Genomic DNA, 21,903 nt, shown 5'->3' with positions numbered 1-21,903 from the left:
CATAAAGACATTTTCCTTTGCTGAAACAGTTATTATTTCTGATGAGGGGAATATATGGAGAAAGGCATCCATTGATGATCTTCGAGTGCAAGCAGGATGGCATGGAAGGAGGAGGCCCTTCACCTTCTTGGGTCCCAAACCATTTGGCAACAGCCCTTTGAACTGGGCCCAGAAATGAACAGGCAGCCAGTGAACTTCTTTCAAAACCGGTGGGGCACGATGTGCGTGAGCAAGTGCCAGTCAAAACTATGGCTGCTGCCCGCATTCTGCACTAACTGAAGTTTCAGAAATGTTTCCACAGGCAGCCCTACACATACAGCACACTGCAGGAATCCAAACAGGACATTACGAGAGCATGGATAAAACGTGCCAGGCACTGGGTGCTTTTGCCCGTTAATAGCTACTTTCACTGCCGCCCGTTAGCAACTTCAGGAGAGACTACTCACAGTTCGCTCAGCTTCTGGCAGAAGCGCCATCCAGCTGGGTTGATATGGGAAATCAAGTTGTTACGGAGATGGAAATGCTGGAGAGACCCAAGTCCATACAGGGAGCCGCTGTTCACCTCTGTGAGGGCGTTGTACTCCAGATTCCTGGAAGCATGGCCAGTTTAAACATATTATACACCAGTTCACATCTCACATGCATGTACTTAAAGAAGAAAAAAACAACCCATGTACAAAACGCCACATTTATTTCTTAATTCCCACCTCCACTCCGCCAGCCCACAATACCTCTTAAGACCAAGAACATGCCACCTTGGTCTTCTCCAAAACCAGCAGCCAGCTTTAGCATGCCATTATTTGGGTTTGGTCCCAGAGGTACAGTAATCTCCCATTAATGCCCCCCTTTCTAGGCTAATAGCTCTATCTCATTCAGAAGTAAGTTCCACTGTGTTCAATGGGCATGCATGCATAAGCTTGTGGCTTTAGAGTAAAAGTCATAGAATCATAGAATCTTACAAGTTGGGACACAAGGGTCCTCTAGTCCAACTCCATGCAACGTGGCATCTCAGCTAAAGGATTTATGACAGATGGCCATTCAACCACTGCTTAAAAACCTCCAGGGAAGGAGAGTCCACCACCTCTCGTGGGAGTCTGTTCCACTGCCAAACAGCTCTTACTGTCAGAAAGTTTTTCTGCATGTTTAGTCGGAATCTCCTTTCTTGCAACTTGAAGCCATTGGTTCAAGTCCTGCAGGAGAAAACAAGCACGCTCCCTGTCCCACGCGACAGCCCTTAAGATATTTGAAGATGGCTGTCCTATCCTTGTAGACAAGAGGTGCACTTTTGCTATCAAGTCAAAGTGCATCTCTACGAAAGCCTTAGTACACCAATGCTATTGTAAGTTGCACGCCAGAATTACCCACCAGGCATCTGCAGCACATGCCTGGAACTTATGAGTAATAACCATCTTTTAACTTACAGAACTTGCATTTTGGCCAGACCCCAGAAAGCACCATCGGTCAGCTTGCTTATGTTGTTTCTCTGGAGCTTCAGAACTTCTAATCTGTCCAGTCCTTGAAACGTCAGGCCATCTATCAGACGAATGCGATTCCGGTTCAGCTCCCTAAAATTGCCAACAGCACAGAAGGGTGTTAAAAGACCATTGTTTTCCAGTGGGTTGAGGATGGGGGAACAAGAACCAAAAACCTCTGCTGCTCTTAACACGCGTCATTTGAAGGACATGAAACAAGAGAGTGCATACTTTGGATCTGAAGCATAGTATCCAAGTGCAAGGTATACACAGCTCATTGGTGAACAGAAGAGACTTCTGGGTCCAACCCTATGGAGACCAAGACCACTCTCAACATTACTTTGAGCTTTTGTATTAAGAGTCTCTGGACAGCTACAGAAATAATTTAATTGAGGTTGCCCAGAGAACAATATTTAATGTGCAACTATGAATCTAACAGAAGAGGCTGGTGAAGGGGCACTGCTGATGAGGTGGCCTTCTGAGCAGTGAGCATTGCTGCTGGTTCTTGGAAAAGGGATGGGAAATAGGGAGCAATGTGGTGGCAGGAAAGTCAGGTTGGCGCCATCCCCAAGCCCTCTCCTTCGCAGGAACCAGCAGTAACGTGCACCTGTGTTCAGAACGCAGGTGAGCAATGCTGCCCCACCTGTGCTGCCCTACGGATCACTACTCCTACATACAGTAGCCCCTCCATAGCTGCACAGCATTAGAAGCTGGGTTGTTATCTTCGATTGCCCTAAAAATATTCAAAGAAGAAAGGTTATCACAGAGGAAAACTGAACTCCAAACCCGTTTTCTGCACAGGATTTGCAGTGAGGGAAATAGGAATCTTCTATGAATCCACTGTTTGAACAGGTGACCAGTTACTTTCACCAGAGGGAAGTGCCTGACCGAAATCCTACTTGTTAGCTTGTGTAAAATTTAAAAGAGATTCACAAGTTATTTTGTCTCTGCATATAAAAATCTCCATTGTGTGGTTTTTTTTAATGTCAATTGAAATAATATACTAAATGGTGCGCGATCCAGCCTTTGAGTCGAGTTCCAAGCGTTTAGAAAGCAGCAAGCGAATGTTGAAGCCAAAGGTCAATTATCTGCGCACAAAGCACATTTGCAGATGCAGATGTGTATTTGTGATCAAATGCAGCCCACACTACGCTCTGACTGCACAAACAACGACGTGTGTGCTAACTCATCAAAAGCACCATTTTGCCCATCTAAATGTCAACCACACACTTTAACAGCCTTCCCTCGTTGTAGTTTTATTACCAAATAAAAGACCCATGTGTGGTCTTCAAAACAGGGTTTCGAGAAAGCCCTCTGACCTAATTCGCTTTCACTGCCCTCTTGTGAAACAAAGGGAGTAACAAAAAGGAACGAGAAAAATAAATGCACCGGCTGGATTGACTAGTGCAGTGGTCGCCACTGTATGTTCTAAGTAATTAATGCTGCTATTATTATTATTATTATTATTATTATTATTATTATTATTATTACTACTCTTTTCAGATTACTCTCCCAACAGGGCTTTATCTCTCTTTCTTATTTAAAAAAGAAGTCAAGGCCATGCAGGACCACCAGGAAAAAACCCAACCTATTCCTAATTTGCTTTATTAGGTGTCACCATAGGGCCATTAAAATATAGTTTATCCAACATTTTATGGACGTGAAGGAGGATTGCATTTGGTGAGCATGTCCTCAGGGAACGTTTGTCTCCATAAAGTTTGGTTGCCCATAATTAAACTGCACATTTCTACTCACAGTTGTGTTAGCTTGGGCAGCTTGAATGCTTTAGCAGGAAGCTGGGTGATCCTGTTTTTACTCAGGCGAAGCGTTAGAAGGGATCGTGACAGGCTATCAAAAGCCTTGGTCTCCAGGATGCTGATTCTGTTGCTCCCCAGGTGCCTGTAATAATTCATCACAGAACATTTAAACGGCTATGTCAGAGGTATTGGCTGTTCACTCTTTATCTGAGTGGCTGGTGACATTAGACACATCGTGGGTTTTTTATTATTATTTTTAAAAATCCAATGTTTTCCCCCCTCCACAGACAAGCCAAGCCAATTTTTCCATTAGCACAATTCAGACAGCTGATGATAAAGAGATCCCCAGAGGGACCTCAGCACCTTCAACCTCCCAGAGGAATCAGTAGCTGACACATCCCATGTCAGAAGTGAAGGAGTTACAGAGCAAACATATACTATAGCCTAGCAGGAAGAGTGCAATTATTGGAATTTAGCATCTATGTTCAGTTTGACTTAAATACTGGCTCATACTACATAGCTTCTATTCTTGGATGCATTTTTGTTTTAACAGAACCCAAAGTCCATCAAACAGTTGTTGTTGTTGTTGTTGTTTAGTCGTTTAGTCGTATCCAACTCTTCGTGACCCCATGGACCAAAGCACGCCAGGCACTCCTGTCTTCCACTGCCTCCCGCAGTTTGGTCAGACTCATGTTTGTAGCTTCGAGAACACTGTCCAACCATCTCGTCCTCTGTCGTCCCCTTCTTCTTGTGCCCTCAATCTTTCCCAACATCAGGGTCTTTTCCAGGGAGTCTTCTCTTCCCATGAGGTGGCCAAAGTATTGGAGCCTCAGCTTCACGATCTGTCCTTCCAGTGAGCACTCAGGGCTAATTTCCTTAAGAATGGATGCGTTTGATCTTCTTGCAGTTCATGGGACTCTCAAGAGTCTCCTCCAGCACCATAATTCAAAAGCATCAATTCTTCCATCAAACAGAGCCAAGCGCAAAATGAGGGCTTGCAGGATGGCAAAGCAAGATGCAAAAGGCTGACTCAGGAGGAACAGTCAATTACCATATTTTTTGCTCTATAAGACTCACTTTTCCCTCCTAAAAGTAAGGGGAAATGTGTGTGTGTCTTATGGAGCGAATGCAGGCTGCACAGCTATCCCAGAAGCCAGAACAGCAAGAGGGATCGCTGCTTTCGCTGCGCAGCGATCCCTCTTGCTGTTCTGGCTTCTGGGATTCAGAATCTTTTTTTTCTTGTTTTCCTCCTCCAAAAACTAGGTGCGTCTTGTGGTCTGGTGAGTCTTATAGAGCGAAAAATATGGTACCTGTATAAACACCGACAATTAAGAAACACTGGTCTGTGAGCCAGTGTTAGAGAACAGCCTTTACCAAAGGCGTCATGGACTCTGAAGACGCTCAAACTCAGGACAAAAGGGAGAAATGTGCAAAGAGGAAGGCACATTTGGCAAACCCTCATCCTGATCAACTCCCACCCAGAAACCTATGTCCCCACTGTGGAAGGATGTGCAGATCCAGAACTGGCCTTCACTTCACGGTTAAGACCGTGTTCATAGAAGACAATCTTACTCAAGTATGAGTGATCTCCAAAGAAGAAGAAGTAACCCATCAACTGGGATAACTAGGATAAACAAGTATAAATCTCCATCTGATTTGCTACACATCAGGTGATTCAAATAACCTAGCCTGTATGTGTGTAAGGAGGTGTGAGGAGAGAACAGCCTTTTGTTGTTGCTATTGCTGAACAACTGACAATCAGAATCCCTAGGAATTTACCCAGTAATCTAACCAGTGGTATTTCAATCTATGTTCTGTCCACCCCTACTCAATTTCAATAATGCATAGTGAAAAGTATTCTTAGCACTCAGTTTCATTTCACAGCATTAAACGTTGTACCTCTTGAGGGTCACATAAAGCAATGTTTACAAAAATATGTCTTTACCAGTACAAAATTTTGCCTCTGAGCTTCTGCTGCAGACCATTTTGTAGAAAATAAAAATCAGAAAACCGCCGCACATCAATGTTCAGTATAGTTCAGCTGTGACATAATCCAAGCCAGAAGTCACAATTTGTCTTTCTCCTTTCTTTATAAACAGACATTTACAACCGTGTACAACCCTGCAGCACGAGCATTTTCATAATATGTGATGCAGTAAAAAGAGAGCAGAGAAGTTTTGATTAAAAATCCCATACAAATAATTAGCACTTGGCCTCTCTCTTAGTGGTGCACAATCAAGCTTCCGGGGCTCATTCTCTTCCCCAACCCCTGCCCTCCCCTGCCCCCCCAAACCCCTGTTCTCTTTCCTTCAGCAAGTGGGAATAAGAGAATGCAGCAGCCTAGGGACCAAAGACCCTTGCCCTGGATTACTGCTGTGTTCAGCTTTCTTGCTCCATCATCTGTCTGTTTAAAACTGTCAGAAGAGAGCAAGCGAAAGGAACAACAAGGAGTTTTTTCAACCCGCATCATACGTAACGTGATCACTTAAAGAACTGAGATAATATGCGCACACACACACACACACACACACACACACACACAAAAGGACAAGCAACACCCAGCTGATTTATAATCCATCTCTGTAATCCAGTTTTAAAAGAAATAGGTTTTAAAAGTCAGCCTTTGGTGTATAAACAGATACTTTCCCATAAAATGTTTAAATAAAAAAAAAATGTGTGGGGGGTGGGGAGAACTTACAGATCCTTTATACGAAGCCCCACTGGAAAACAGCCACTTCGGATTTCCGTGATGTTATTCGAGCTCAGATCTAACGTTCCCAGGGCAATATAGGGCTCCAGTTGGCTCGCTTCAATGCTAGAGATCTTGTTGCGATTCCTACAATACAGAAAAGAGGAGAATCTGACATAATCCACTTTTCCCTCCCTTGTGTTAAAAATAAGTACTAGCATCTAATAAACAAGTCTCTCCTAACTTGTTTGGCTCCATGATGGCATGCAGTCCATTTTATGGAGACAATTAGATTAGATTTTTTATTATTATTATTCTTTTTAAAGGTATGAGAATACCTTTTATTAGACAGGCATATGCTGGCATAGACAAGCTTTCAAGTTACACAGCGCAGCTCACCAGGCAGAATAGGAGGAAGACTTTAAAGCTATTCGTTTAGATGTAATACAAGAACAAGGCCATATGAGAGGGGAAGGGTGAGATATATAGTCAAACGGAGCAAAGTAATGTAAATTCTTTTTAGTCACTTCCGATATATAAAACTATGCATTGCCCAGATGGAATGACACAAGGCAGGTGTGTGTGTAAGTAAAACCTACTGGAATTTTGCAACATACAAGCCAACGGTCTTTAACTCCATCCTCATCAGGGTGTGGTTACAAAAGCACCATGTTGATCGGAGACCAGAAGCCAGGAATGAGTAGTGTGAAGAAACAGTACCAATACAAGGAGGCAGGGGTCCACAGAAGAATCTTATTTTGTCACCACTGTCAGATAAGCCACTTTCATCAACCTGATTTGGCCACACTATAGGGATCTAGGACCATTTAAGTAAGATCAACCAACCATACTCGAGCGCCATTTCTGTCATAGGCACACAAAGCAGACCCATAGGCAGTTGGGACCCACTGCAGTGCCACCCTCTGTCCTAGGTGGGCCTCAACAGCTTCCCCCACTCCCACCAAGCTCAACAACTGACCTAGTTATGGTCTAACTTGGCTGGAGAAAATTATACTAAATGTGAGGTGGTTTTTTGTGGTTATTGTTTAGAGGAGATGGAGCTGTTAAATTAAAAGAGCTCCACCACCATTTGCAGAGCGGGGTAAAGAAATCAGTCAAGACTACAACCATGCTAGTTTGGGTGTAGCCCAAACTACATTGATTTTTATCTTGTCACTGGTCCACCTACTTGCCGTTTAGAGCCTATTCAAGTTGCACCATCGGTTGTCATCGTAGGGGAGAGCAGGTAGGGTGACAGTCGAGATTGCACCTTGCGGCAAACACCCAACCTTCCTGGCCTCTGCAACGCCATACCTTTTCCCAAAACAGTTGTACCTTGGAAGTCAAACGGAATCCATTCCGGAAGTCCGTTCGACTTCCAAAATGTTCGGAAACCAAAGCACAGCTTCTGATTGGCTGCAGGAACCTCCTGCAGCCAATCGGAAGCCCCATCAGATGTTTGGGTTCCAAAGAACGTTCGCAAACCAGAACAGTCACTTCCGGGTTTGCAGCGTTCGGGGGCCAAAATGTTCGACTTCCAAGGCGTTCGGGATCCAATCATAATAATGTGCTGGGGCTTTTTAGCAATCACTACATGAAACTCTGATTACTCCACATGGGCAAGCGTTCCACTGAAGTCCTCCAGTATACGCTATTCACAATTAACATCTCCACAGATGAAGCATACTGACCTTGAACACTTTGTGCAAGAGGCACATATATACTGTTGCCCTTCAAAATGTGCAACCTGGTCTTACATGTCGTTAACCTGACAGTAAGCCCTGCAGAGTTCAATGCGACTCAGTCTGAGCTAAGAGAGCCTTGGTGAGTCTTGCACTTTCTTGGGAGAAGGGGAACACGGATGACATGCAGACACCACCCTCCAAACCTCCTTAGATCAATGTACTTATTTCTTAATAAGGTGTTACATTATTGTTCACAATTTGAAGCAGATGGCATAGTAAAACAAAAGGTAAGAAAGGTGCGCATGCGCTAGAGGTGGAGTGAGAAATGACAGAGCAAAACAGGTGGGGCTACTTCAAAAGGATCATGGCTTTTCTAGGAATACTGGAGTATCCCTTAAGAGAAGCTAAGGTTACACCTTAATCCCAGTGGGTAGGCCGGTGCTAAACGTCTTCATGGTTTTTTTATTGATAAATCTTTTTGGCAGCCTTTTCCACAAGTACAAGTAGGAGGGGGGAGAATTTCCTTCCGCAGGGTGAAGGCTATTTTTGGTTTGCCATGAGGAGAACGGGGAGGCAGGGGGAAATTGCACGGTTGGCCTTCATCTAGTATCAGCTTTCAGTATTGGCCCGGCTTTGTTAATTTAGGGAGTTGGGGGTGGAAGGAAGCCTTAATACAGCAAAAACCCCATTAAGGCACCACCTGCTATAAGCATCAAAACCAAAAGGAAGCTTCAAATGAGAGGGGAGCTCTGCACCTCCCTTTTCGTTCTATTAATATTCAGATATGTACATGCGGAAGGAGAACAATTAAACCACCTAGAAATGCCTTCTACCAGAGGACATGCAAGGTCTCCTGTTATAAAGGGCTGCCAGACCATGACTGGAGATCTAGATCAAAAAGAGGTCACATGGGATGAATCAAGCACTGCTGCTAGGAATGGGCCTTCTGGCTTTCCGTCTCTTAAGCTGTCGCTTGCTTAGTCACAGCCAGTTTCAACTTCTACATTCTATAAAAACCATCCAGATCAGCCTTGCATCAAGAGGTAGCCATCCCAACAACATGTCAACTGAGATAAAAGAAGGGTGCAAAAAAGAATTCAGGATTTATGACCACACTGGGAGAGGTTCTTTGTTCACGGTGTTGTTATTTTATTTTTATAGTTTGGTGCGTTAAAGATGCTCTGCTTATGTTTCATAAGTGTAATGGATTTAAGTAAGAGACGCTATCCCGAAACCTAAGCCCACCTTGGGAAATGGGCAGGTGGAGGGAAATATGTGAGGGAAAAGTAGAGATGGGAAGTTGTGCTACAAAATGTTTAATAATTGAAGGAGGAGGAGGAGGAGGAGGAGGAGGAGGAGGAGGAGGAGGAAGAAGAAGAAGAAGAAGAAGAAGCAGCAGCAGCAGCAGCAGCAGCAGCAGCAGCTAGTCATTCCTCTGAGCCCAGCTGAGACTGGTTCCAACACATCAGTCTGTGCATACTTCCAACCTAAGTAATGTTCAAACTTGCATCTACCACTCTATCTTAACTGATCAGCATGCAGAGAGGCATATTCATGATCAGCTAAGGAAACACATGACAGCTCCCAAACCATTTCAGTCCATTTGATGTCAGATGTGGTACTACAGATGGATATCAAGGGAATTAAAGTCAGCTCCTCAGCCTCTATAGGCTCTGGGTGATGAAACATCAAACAGGGCCCATGATCTGAGGGACAGCTTTTCAACAAAGCCCGTTCAAGTTTTGAAAGCAGAAGCGTCACCGAGGTGCACACTCTCTTTTTTTCCTGCGTGGTGTCCAATCCATACTTGAGGGTGGTCACACATGAGGCACTCTAGATGGATCAATATGGGAGCTACAGTTCAGCAACATCTGGAGACCACCGCGTTGACTATCCCCTAGTTTAAGGACACAGGTATGTGTACTCTATAAGCTGCAATAGTGGGTCAATGTAATATATATGCTTCCCACTGATCTGCATTAAGAAAAAAACACCTACGAACAATGTTCCTTGCCCCACACTGAAAGCCTCTGCTGACCCTTTAAGAGTGTAACACTTCGGAAAGGAAACTGCAGTCTCTTTAAGTACGTTCTTCAGGCAGGAAGTGAGTATCCGTAAAAGTAGCCCCCACTTTGTGCTCCGAGGCCACCGAATCACTAGTTCCCAAGGGAAAGCTTGGCAGATTCTCAAGCCCCATTGCAGAGAGGCTGTTTGTTCAGGTGGAACTCAGATACATAACAAGAGCAGGCCAGGGGCTGGATATGCACTCCTGACATGCTTGGGTCAGCCGTTGTGAAACTCAACGTACGCTGCGTACACCAGTTTCTTAATTAGTTACAGCACTGGCCCTGGAGCGAGATGGGCAATATGCTTGCTTTGTAACAAAAGGGAGAGAAGCAGACCAGCTCCTACCCTAATCTCCTATCCATAAGGAACCATTCCTCTCCATAAGACGGGAAAAGAACAGTCCGTAAATACGGCCTACACAGCAGTACAAATACGACCAGGGTTGATGTTAAGGGGTGAAGCTTAAACCAACTGAGCTCTGGCAGAAAAGATTTTCCACCTACCTCATTGTCTAGCACTGCCTCATAACCAGGGGCAGGGGACATTTTTTCACCCCAAGGCCCACGTTTCCTTCCAGGTAAACACATGGGGACTACATGCCAGTGTTTGGGAAGGCTCAGAGGCAAAAGTAGGTGGAGCTCATCCAATCCACAGATGACACCAAACTGGGAGGGGTAGATAATGTCACAGAAGACAGAACCAAGATTGAAGGTGACCTTAATGGATTGGAGACCTGGGCCCAAACTCACAAAATGAATTTTGATAGAGACAGATGTAAAGTTCTGTACTTAGGCAGGAAGAACCAGATGCACAAATATAAGATTTTTTTTGGGGGGGGAAGCACCTGGCTTACTAGCAGTACATAAGAAAAGGATCCAGGGGTCTTGGCGAATCACAAGCTTAACATGAATCAACAGTGTGATGCACTATGTACATTTTTGCCTCTGTACCGTAGGTTAGGATATACACACACTCTCACACGTATTCCTCTCTATGCTATCCCCAAGCAGCCAGCAGGCATTATCAGAGTCCTAGGGTTGTGGTTTTACTGTGGCATGGTGGGCTCCAATCTACAAAAGCACGTGCATCGTTTTTTATGGTGCCACAAGAGTCTTTGCTACAGAGTGATGCCAGAATAGCTTGTGGAGGACTGCCGAACACTGTTTGCTTATGTGAGTATCACCTTCGTGCTACAGCTTCACCGCCAACCACCTGCATTTCGCAGCACAGGAAAAATCAATACGTTTTGCATAAGTGGGAATTCCAACCATCAATGCTAGGCGGAGCGAAAGTCCACAGCAGGAACAAGGGAGTGGGTGGCGACAGGACACCAACAGGCACTAACAGGAGGTGGAAAATTAGGTCAATGAACTGATAGCTTGGGACATTTCATACTTCGGTTTACTTCCTGGCACCTGGCACAACAGGATCCTCCTGCAAGTTAGAAGAAATGAGCCACAACAAACTTCCTGCAAGCCTGTTAGAAGGCTGAGCTGGCTCAACGGACAAGCCAGTTTATTCGGATCAAGACGACAAGACAAACCAAGATTCAGGTAAACTGAAAGCAAATCCTTTGTCTGGAAGTAAATCCCTCCAGCTTGTGCACATAGCAATAAACCCAGGTTTAGGGCCAGGTGTGAATATGGCTACTGATTTCTCTGGCATAGCTCTTCTGCAGTGAACCTTTGTTATTCCTATTTTAGAATTCAGGAACCGAGGCAAACCTTGAGTTTGCAAACTGAGCATGGGTCCCCTGTTGATGAAAATGGATTTAAGCGATCAACCACGATCTTCCGTTTGGTCCACAGGTCAACAATAGATGGGGTTCAACAAGGCAAACCTGGCAAAAGACGCCACACCAAAATCCTATCTCCTAGTCAGGCTACCTTCCCCGGGTGCCTGTCAGCAACTACACAGCATTGACAGCGCCCAATTAAGCATGATGAGTTTCCAGCGTTTCCTCTCTTGACTTTGACAAGAGTAAACAAAAGCTCGTTTCTATTTCTAGGTCGCTGTATCTCAGGCAGCCTCCATTAGGGGGACTCCTGGCTATTTAGTAAGTGTGTGAGCACATGCACGCACACATAAGCTCATTGATTACCTCATTCCTAGGTTACATCACTTTAGCCTTCGCACCGCAAGCCAAACAAGCTACACAGGAAGCCTCAGGTGTCCATCTCGTGGGCCGGCAGCCCAAATGTTTTTCCAGAGTCCATGTGTGGCAAGCCACCACACAGGAGCCTACACATTGACTCCGTTCACATCCCCACCAGCCTTGCCAACCTCATCTGACCAACATGAAATTCACACTTTATTTGAACAGCTGCTCAGAACCGTGATTTTAAAAAAATAAAACAAAAATCCTACTATGATTTGTGCCAAGCATCCCTAGGCCTTGGTGACTAGAGGCTAGAGCAGGGCATCAGATTGGGCATCTTCTTCTCCCCTGCCCTCTTGGTTCAATGTGTAGATTCAGGGCCCTGACTCCAGGCGACTCGCCCCCCCAGGGCCGTCTCCCTAAACTACAGTTATACCATTAGATTCCACCAAACTTAGGTTTACACATTTTTATATCAAAGCATAATAGCTGCTAGTCTGAGACCCTATAGCAGGCATGGCCAAACTTGGCCCTCCAGATGTTTCGGGACTACAGTTCCCATCATCCCTGACCACTGGTCCTGTTAGCTAGGGATGATGGGAGTTGTAGTTACAAAACATCTGAAGGGCCAAGTTTCGCCATGCCTGCCCTATAGAATCATAGAATTGTAGAGGGTCATCTGGTCCAACCCCCTGCAATGCAAGAATCTTTTTGCCTCATGCGGGGCTCAAACCCATGACCCTAAGATCAAGAGTCTCATGCTCTACCAACTGAGCTACAGAAGGCAGGCTGGTATTGATCAAGGGCAAAGTCAAACTATGGAACTCGCTCCACCAGGAGGCAGAGAAAGCCACCCACTTGGATGGCTTTAAAAGAGGATTAGACCATTTGGAGATTTGGTCAAATTTGAAGCTTTCCTTGTTAGGTCGAATTGCAGTTATAAAAATGAATGTATTGCCAAGAATGTTGTTCTTGTTCCAAGCATTACAAATAATGGATAAAATGGATTGTTTCAAGAAGTGGCAGAAAGATATATCTAAATTTGTCTGGCAGGGCAAGAAGCCCAGAATAAAATTTAAGATATTAACGGATTCAAAGGAAAGAGGGGGGTTTGCCCTGCCAGACTTTAAACTGTACTATGAAGCGGCAGCTTTCTGCTGGCTAAAAGATTGGCTGCTTCTTGAAAACACAGACATCTTGGATTTGGAAGGTTTTAACAATATTTTTGGGTGGCATGCATATTTGTGGTATGACAAGGTTAAAGCACATAAAAGTTTTAAAAACCATATTGTCAGAAAAGCACTATTAAATGTCTGGGTCAGATATAAAGATTTGCTGGAAAACAAAACCCCAAGGTGGCTGTCGCCAATGGAAGCTAAGGCAGTTAAAAAGTTAAATATGGAGTCGAAGTGGCCAAGATATTGGGAAATTCTGGAAAAGGAAGGGGACAAACTGAGATTGCAGAGTTTTGAGAAATTAAAAGAGAAGGTGAGAGATTGGTTGCACTATCACCAAATAAATGAAGTGTTTAAATTGGACAGTAAAATTGGCTTCCAGGTGGAAAAATCAAAATTGGAGACTGAATTGTTAGAATCCAGTACTAAGAATCTGTCAAAAATGTATAATTTGCTGCTGAAATGGAATACACAAGATGAAACGGTTAAATCAACTATGATTAAATGGGCTCAGGACATTGGTCATAATATTTTGTTTGCTGACTGGGAAAAGTTGTGGACCACCGGGATGAAATTTACGGCATGTAATGCCTTAAGAGAAAATATTATGAAAATGATTTATAGGTGGTACATAACCCCAGTCAAGCTTGCAAGGATTTACCATTTGCCTGATAATAAATGTTGGAAATGTAAAGAAAAGGAAGGTACATTTTTTCACCTTTGGTGGACGTGCCCGAAGATTAAGGCATTCTGGGAAATGATCTATAATGAACTTAAAAAGGTATTTAAATATACCTTCACTAAGAAACCAGAGGCCTTTCTCTTGGGCATTGTCGGCCAAGGGGTGTTAAAGACGGATATAACTTTCTTTATGTATGCTACAACAGCAGCTAGAATACTCATTGCAAAGTACTGGAAGACACAGGATCTACCCACACTGGAAGAATGGCAGATGAAGGTGATGGACTACATGGGCTTGGCAGAAATGACGAGCAGAATCCGAAATCAGGGAAGAGAAGCAGCGGAAGAAGAATGGAAAAAGTTTAAGGACTATTTAAAGAAATACTATAAAATTAATGAAAGTTAGAATGATGTTGGACTGGAAAGTAAATGGTTACTATTAGCAATGGTTAAGACAAGGAGAATAAGGAAGATTAGCTTAAATTTAAAGTAAAATAAGGGAAGATTTGCTGAGTAATTGATTAGAATTTGGAATACAGAAAAGGGAGGCATGAGGAAGTCGAGGAAGAAAGGTTTAAGAAATTAGGATATGAAATGGTACTTGTTTTTTGTTTTGTTTTTGTTATTGTCTGTTTATGTATTTGTCGCTGTTATGTATTGTTTGTGTGGCTATAAAAATTGTTTAATAAAAATATTTTTTAAAAAAAATAAAATAAAAGAGGATTAGACCAAATAGAGGTAAAGGCTATTGATGGCTACTAGCCATGATGGCTGTACTCTACCTCCACAGCTGGAGGCAGCAATGCTTCTGAATACCAGTTGCAGGAATCCACGGGAGAAGAGTGTGCTCTTGTGCTTATGTCCTACTTCTTGCCTTCCCAGAGGCATTTGATTGGCCACTGTAAGAACAGGATGCTGGACTAGATGGGCCATTGGCCGGATCCACCAGGTTATTATGTTCTTTGCCTAGAGAAAATCCCACTAGACCCATCTCCCTATAGTTTATGAGCATTGCACCAAATGCATGTCTGAAAGCCAATATGCAGTGCCAATGAACAAAAAATCCAGTTGAATGAATGGCCAACTATGCTCTTCTTCTAATTAATATCACCTTAACATCCTATGCCCATTTACCTGGGAGGAAGCACCATTGAATTTCACAGGTCTTACTTCTGCGAAAGCATGGACAAGATTGCACCCTTAACTCAAATAATTACCATTTTTGCTTGGCCATACTTGAAATGGCACCATGAAACCTGAACTGACCTGAAGGCAGGAAAAGGCTTGATTCGAAAGGTATTGTTCTCAGTGCTGAAGAATTGTATCGGCTCCATTGCTTCTGGAGGGTTTAGAACAACCAGAAATCTCCAAGGTAAAACCTAGTAAGCTTCAAGTCAGTGACACTGGCCTGATTTTTCAGAGAAGAATAACCAGATAGCTTTCAGTTGTGAACAAAAACTAAATCTCCCAACATAAACCTGTGGAGTTTGGGGGAAAACACTTTTTAAAACTTGTTTGGTCCAATAAAAATATATAGTTATTCCAACAAATATCCACGTTTTTCTTTATAGCTACAATGTCACGTGGTTTTCAGTGTTTGTTGTTTTAAATAATTGAAACTCTTTTTTCCCCCTAAGCCTTTAGCAATCTGTCCCACTGTTGCCATTAACGCAGATTAAAGTGTGTGTAGAGATAGGGCAGAGCCTTTGTCTACCAACAAGCAGAAGAGAGATGTATCTACCACAAAATTACAAAACCTGTTGCAATTTCAAAGCAAATTATGATGCCTCTCTTGCACTCATAATTACTTTGCTTGTTGTGGGTGAAGCTGCTTTCATTGTACTTCTTATCGAGGAGCTGGTACAGGTCCACTTGGGACCCAAGAGGGCAGAAAGTGCTTTCTGAAGGGACTGCTTACAATATATTTCTCTGACAGATGAACCATGATATGCTTAAGGTGCAGATCCCAAGCTAAGTGCGGACAGCTATGGGGTTAATTCAAAAGTTGCAAAATCTTAGCTGACTGCGCATGTGAACACTCCTTCGCTCTCTTTCATCATCCAAAGATGTACTGTTAGGTAAAGGTAAAGGTACCCCTGCCCGTAGGGGCCAGTCGTGTCCGACTCTGGGGTTGCGCGCCCATCTCGCTTAAGAGGCCGGGGGCCAGCGCTGTCCGGAGACACTTCCGGGTCACGTGGCCAGTGTGACAAACTGCATCTGGTGAGCCAGCGCAGCACACGGAAACGCTGTTTACCTTCCCGCTAGTAAGCGGTCCCTATTTATCTACTTGCATCCGGGGTGCTTTCGAACTGCTAGGTTGGCAGGCGCTGGGACCGAGCAACGGGAGCGCACCCTGCTGCGGGGATTCGAACCGCCGACCTGACGATCGGCAAGTCCTAGGCGCTGAGGTTTTACCCACAGCGCCACCCGCGTCCCTGTTACTTAGAAGGCAGTTAATGGACATACCATGCTCTGGCCAGCAGATACACGGGGCGCAGGGGAGAAACAAGGAGGAAGAGGGATGGGAAGTATCTGGTACGCTTACATTAGGTCTTCTCTACTAACCCCCTCCAACATACCTCAGATAAAAATAGTGTTGTCCCCCCCACACCGCTGCCTCCAAGGCAGGGACACAGAGGCCAAATTAAGCAAGCCAGAGCCAAGGCGTTCTTAGGGGCATTCAAGTGACCCGGATCTCATTTTCATACAAACAGGAAGTGCTGCTTATTGGGTGGGGGAGGAGGGAGAGGGAGGCATGGAGCTAAGAAATGTGTTGGAGACACATGGCTCTGAACTCCCAGCAGCACGTTGAAACACTGTACAGTGGTACCTCGGGTTACATACGCTTCAGGTTACATACGCTTCAGGGTACAGAATCCGCTAATCCAGAAATATTACCTCGGGTTAAGAACTTTGCTTCAGGATGAGAACAGAAATCGTGCTCCAGCGGCGCGGCGGCAGCAGGAGGCCCCATTAGCTAAAGTGATGCTTCAGGTTAAGAACAGTTTCAGGTTAAGAACGGACCTCCAGAACGAGTAAAGTACTTAACCCGAGGTACCACTGTACTGAAGGGAAATCGGGATCTCTGTGTCACCGTGAGAAGCTGTGGTGGCTAAAGGGTTTTGGGAACGTTCCTGGGATTTTTCATTGCAGTTGGACAGTACGAGGCTGCAATCCTGAACATTTGCACTGCAATCCTCGAGGTTTTTTAGCTAAGGCACCAGCCTCTCCAGTGGAGCTTACTCCTTAGTAAACATGTCCAGGCGTGCATCCTTAATGGGGCAGATCCAGCACACATTTTCCTCTCTCGGTGATCACCGTTGAGCTTCTTTTTGAGCAGCTGCTTGTAGGCTTTCCTGCTGAAATCAGATAGTCAGGGTGGGGCTTCTAAAGGGCAGCCCTTCACAGGCAAAAGGAATCTCTGTGTAAGCAACTCATAACCTCCAGGGATTTAATCAAGTGTCTCAACTGCTCAATCACCATTTCTCTAGACAAAACTAGATTTCATGTAAAAGGGGGGGGGGGCACTGATCAAAAGAAAAAAGCTAAAACAAAAACAAGACTCCGTTCCCCACAGGCCCCACCCTGACTCTAGCTACATTCAGCTGAAGATACGGAATTTGGGGGTTATCCCAGTTGAGAACTGAAAAGCAAAGTTTTTGGGGAGGCTGCTTCTGCTTTTGGATTCTAGAAGAGGCACTGTTCTATGAGCTTGAGACAAAACGCTTAGACAACTTTTACACACCAGTTCCCCCCCCCAACCCCTTAATATATCATATAAGAGCGAGCCAAATTCGGTACATGTCACTGTGCTGGAATCTCAAGCTCTTTCCAAAGTAGGAACTCTGCAAGCTCTAGGAACAATTATGCACTACTCAGTCTAACAGGATATTGGCTCTTCTTTCTTGGATTGCTGTGGATAGAGGCTCTTATTACATAATCAGGCATGCAGACTCATATCCAGAGCCTACTTTGGGACTGGGGGCAGGGAGGGTGAAACTCTACACAGACAAAATCCAGCGTGAATATTTGCAGGGCTTTCTTGCTTGGCCAGACAGAATGTGGCTACGTTAAAAGAACAGGCATTTTTGAAGCCGGAAGTGAAATCTATGGGGTATGCTAGATATATGGAGTACCGTATTTTTTGCTCTATAAGACTCACTTTTTCCCTCCTAAAAAGTAAGGGGAAATGTGTGTGTGTCTTATGGAGCGAATGCAGGCTGCGTAGCTATCCCAGAAGCCAGAACAGCAAGAGGAATTGCTGCTTTCACTGCGCAACGATCCCTCTTGCTGTTCTGGGGGCTTCTGAGATTCAGAATATTTTTTTTCTTGTTTTCCTCCTGCAAAAACTAGGTCCGTATTGTGGTCTGGTGCGTCTTATAGAGCGAAAAATACAGTATGCTAGATAGAAATCTAGCTAGCTTTCTATGCTAGAAATCTATGGGGTATGCTAGATATTCTAATCTCAGGCAAACTTCTTTTTTTTGCTATAATCACCACACAATTTAATGTGCCTGGAAGGTAGTTAGACTCAGAGAGGTCAGCAAACTGAATGGATAACAATGAAAGCAAAACTTTTCTAGCTTATTTCTGACACCAGCTGAGTTATTAGGAACTGGGCAGCAGAAGCCTAGTTCCAAAGACAATGGAGCACAACTGTTCCATTACGCTTGGAAATGGAGAGGCCTAGCAGAAATACTGCACCAGATGTCCAACTTGATTTTGTAAGAAAGGTGTTGCCAAACTAGCACAAGTTCAGAGAGCAGGAAACATGGTTAAGAAGAGATGGGTATTCTGCTGCAGAAGAGAAGACTATATGCACCTATTTAGGAGAGCAAGTGTAGAACAGAGAGAAGATTTAGATTTTCTACCTCAGCGAGAGGGCCTCTACTAAGCTAAGATGGAGAGCAGCCTTCCCCACCCTGGTGCCCTGCAGATGTTTTAAGACCATAGGTCTCCAACTCGTGGATCACGAGGCTATCGCAGCTGTTGCTGTCATGCTGGACTCCAGCTGAGGCTGACCAAAGGAGGACTACATGCGGTGTCTGGGCGAGAGCAAATTCTTCCAATGAGACACTTGTTTTATCAATTTCCATGAGTGCTGCAAAGTGGAAGGAGAAAGGAAAGAGCCTTTTTCAATAAGGAAACCTATTTCTACATCACTCTCAGTCCACTCCCTGCAACCTGGAATAGGGATGGGTCACGGGGTAGTTTCCTTGCTGGTTTCCATTTTGTTATGCTAATGTTATGCTACATATATTGTTCTGCGACCTGCCATTCTGGGATTGATAATGTGCCTTATTGGCACTATTAAGTATAAACCAAAAACTAATATGTGAAAGTGGGTCCTGTGTTGCTAGTTGGGAGAGTCATGAGTTGGGTCTCGGGTCTGCTAACAGTTGAAGACCACTGTTTTAGACTACAACTCCCATCATCCCTGATCATTGGGCCATACTGACTATGGCTGATGGGAGTTGCAGTCCAAACACATCTGAAAGGTGCAAAGTTGGGAACGGCTGGTGACTTTAACACCATTTCTATGGCAGCTATAGTGATTAACCTCGGATGCAAGTCACCCAAAACAAGGGTGCCGGGTAGAGTCTCCTATCTTGGTTTAGATCAAAATCAATCAAAGGATACCTTTTTCTTTTTAATTGCCAATCCTCTTTGAAGGAAGGGGAAGGGGATTGCTGGCCATCTTTAAAAATATTAACTTTCAAAGATTTTGCCTAGTCTCCTGAATACTGTTCTGACTACCAAGGATACGAATGCAGGTAAGAATAGGCTTGGGGGGGGGTGGAGTGGGGAAAGAGATTTACCTCCATGTTTGCAGCTTTGTTAATACTATCTCAATCACTTTAGGCTTCTGTTAACACTTTCAGGTCATACAAGATAAAATGTGGCTAGCTGATCAGCTATAGCATGGAGCCTGCTCACAGGCTGTTGAAAGGCCTTATCAATGAGAGTGTTGTCAGAAAAACTGCAAGACAGCATAGCAAGTGAATAGGCCATCTTTGCTGAGTTTCCTACAGCCCTGCTGAGTGCATTCAAACTTGGGGGGGGGGGGGACGACACACATTCTTTTTGGAGCAGAACAGTCCCATTACCATAGAAAATGGGTTAAATGACCCACGAGTAACATTCCTTTATAAAACTAACATCCTTCCAACGCCTGTGCAAAAACAGGCTCCAGGAATCTTTTAAGCGAGTTTAGAACTGGGAGAAAACAATCACTAACCATACAGTCCATGTCTATGTAACAGAAGGTCCCCAACTTGGGACTTCTGCAAAAGCTTCAGAAAGCATGAACCAGCAGCCCAATCCAGCAGAAATCTCTCTGGAACAGCTACACAAAATTACTTCTTTAGCTGTTGCCATTCCGAAAAGGAAATGTGTTAATTGCTATAAGGCCATATATGGCAGGGGGGGGGGGGGGGAGAGAGAGAAGAGATGGGGAGGCTAGCGTTTATTCATCATGACCACACAGAATACTTTCCACATACACTCAAGCAAACAGTCGTACTCTTTCACAAAACCGTTGTAATGTAAGACGTGGGTTTGCAATAAATGGACCGGCATAACTGTGGCTTACTCTTAAAAATAAAATTAAAAAGGTTCTACTGCTGCTTCTATGTACTTTTGACTTTTTAAAATCTTACATACTAACAGAGAAGTCATTCTCCTGATGCTTAACCTTATGCAGCCAAAACGGCACTGTCCGCTCAGAGGAGCGAGGTATCAGCCAGATTGGCAGAACTCCAAAATTTGCAGAAGTACAAAATGTTAGGGGAGGGGGGAACCTTAAGTGTGTATTAGGCAGGAGAGAGAGAGAGAGAAACAGCCCAGGGAACATTGAGTATACAGACCCCTCCAAGTGTCCCTATTTTCCAGGGACATCCCTGATTTAGAGAAGCCGTCCCGGTTTCTGATCCTGGAATGTCCCGCTTTTCCTTGGGATGTCACTATTTTCACTGGAAAATTGTTGGAGGGTATGGAGTTATCCGACCCCTGAGCCGTCTGGAGACAATGCTGTACAGGGAAGGTTTTTTTAATGTATGTTTTTTATACGTGTTGGAAGCTGCCCAGCGTGGGGTATAAACAGTAAAATTATTGTTATGGCATGGGACATCCCTATTTTCATCAGAGAAATGTTGGAGGGTATGAGTATAGTCTGACTGCTGGAAGCAGTGTGTGTGTGTGTGTGTGTGTGTGTGTGTGTGTTTTCCAGGGAAGGGTACAAAGAAGGAAAAGGAATGGCGTATCCTGGAAAGGGGCATGAGTGGGTGCTGCACCTTGACAGAAGCACTCTACAATGCAATGCTTTGCTGCAATTCCCACTTGTTTATTCACTACTTGCCAGCCCTTCCACACCTTAAATATTTTGTACCTTCGATGTGGAGTCAGGGGGAAATGTTTTATTTTATTTTCCTAGTGTATAATTCAACATTAAATGGGCTTGACATGCACAACATGTTTTCTTTCAGCCACTTTCACCCTATCAGTACATATCTCTCACCAATAGCATTATGCACTTGCTTCAGCGGTGGGCGGGGGAGGTGGCCTGGGGGGGGGGACCGAAAGATCCTATGTACGGGCATGAGCTTATCATTTCTCTCCTTCACATTCACAGCCTGCACTTCCAACTTTTTCAAAAAAATTTTGCAAAACTTCACGTTTCACAGATCACAACATGATATTTACATCACACTGAGCTAAACGCCAAGCCACACTTGCTTTCCCACAATCCAACTTATACTGGGTAATATTGTTTTTGTTTTCAGCAACATCACCATCATGGGACCAGGGCCTTAATTACAAGTAATTTTAAGAAAGAAAGAAAGAAAGAAAGAAAGAAAGAAAGAAAGAAAGAGGAAAGAAATAATATCAGAAGAGGGTGATGCATGGGGGGTGAAAAAGTCTATTATAATTCAAAATACATGCACCTCTACAACAGTTAAATACTCAAGTTTCTTACCGAACAATTTGCTTTAGACTTCTCCAAAGAACGAGGTAGTATTAAATAATGAAACAAACAAGATACCCAGTTTAGAAATGACAGGTCAAAATGATTTCAAAGATTTAAACGAAACAAGTAAACTGGAGACCACATCAAAGGGCAGCTTTGTTTTCTTTTAAAAGTGGGGCCCTATAGATGGGCTACTGACAAGAAAGTTGCATACGGGGGACCAAGTGTTGAGGCAAGAGATAGTTCGGCTTTCTTCTCAGGGTGTGTGGTGTGTTTGAAGTGACCTTTTGATTGTCCCTATGAGCAGGGCAAG

General features: G+C 44.1%; 1 protein-coding gene across 1 annotated transcript in view; it reads right to left on the bottom strand.

Moving 5' to 3' along the window:
* LRIG1 (leucine rich repeats and immunoglobulin like domains 1) overlaps positions 1-21,903 on the bottom strand; it is a 135,594-nt gene that overhangs the window by 38,005 nt on the left and 75,686 nt on the right. Inside the window, exons 4-7 of the mRNA XM_053378291.1 lie at positions 5,928-6,065; positions 3,228-3,371; positions 1,422-1,565; positions 447-590 (exon numbers count right to left, since the gene is read on the bottom strand). Coding sequence (XP_053234266.1) covers positions 447-590; positions 1,422-1,565; positions 3,228-3,371; positions 5,928-6,065 — 570 coding nt within the window. The remainder of the gene's footprint in view (positions 1-446; positions 591-1,421; positions 1,566-3,227; positions 3,372-5,927; positions 6,066-21,903) is intronic.

The sequence above is a fragment of the Podarcis raffonei genome, chromosome 2 (genome assembly GCF_027172205.1).
Source record: "Podarcis raffonei isolate rPodRaf1 chromosome 2, rPodRaf1.pri, whole genome shotgun sequence".
In the NCBI taxonomy this organism is placed as follows: domain Eukaryota; kingdom Metazoa; phylum Chordata; class Lepidosauria; order Squamata; family Lacertidae; genus Podarcis; species Podarcis raffonei.
The sequence above is the reverse complement of the archived record's forward strand: the minus strand, read 5'-3'. Positions and strand labels throughout refer to the sequence as shown.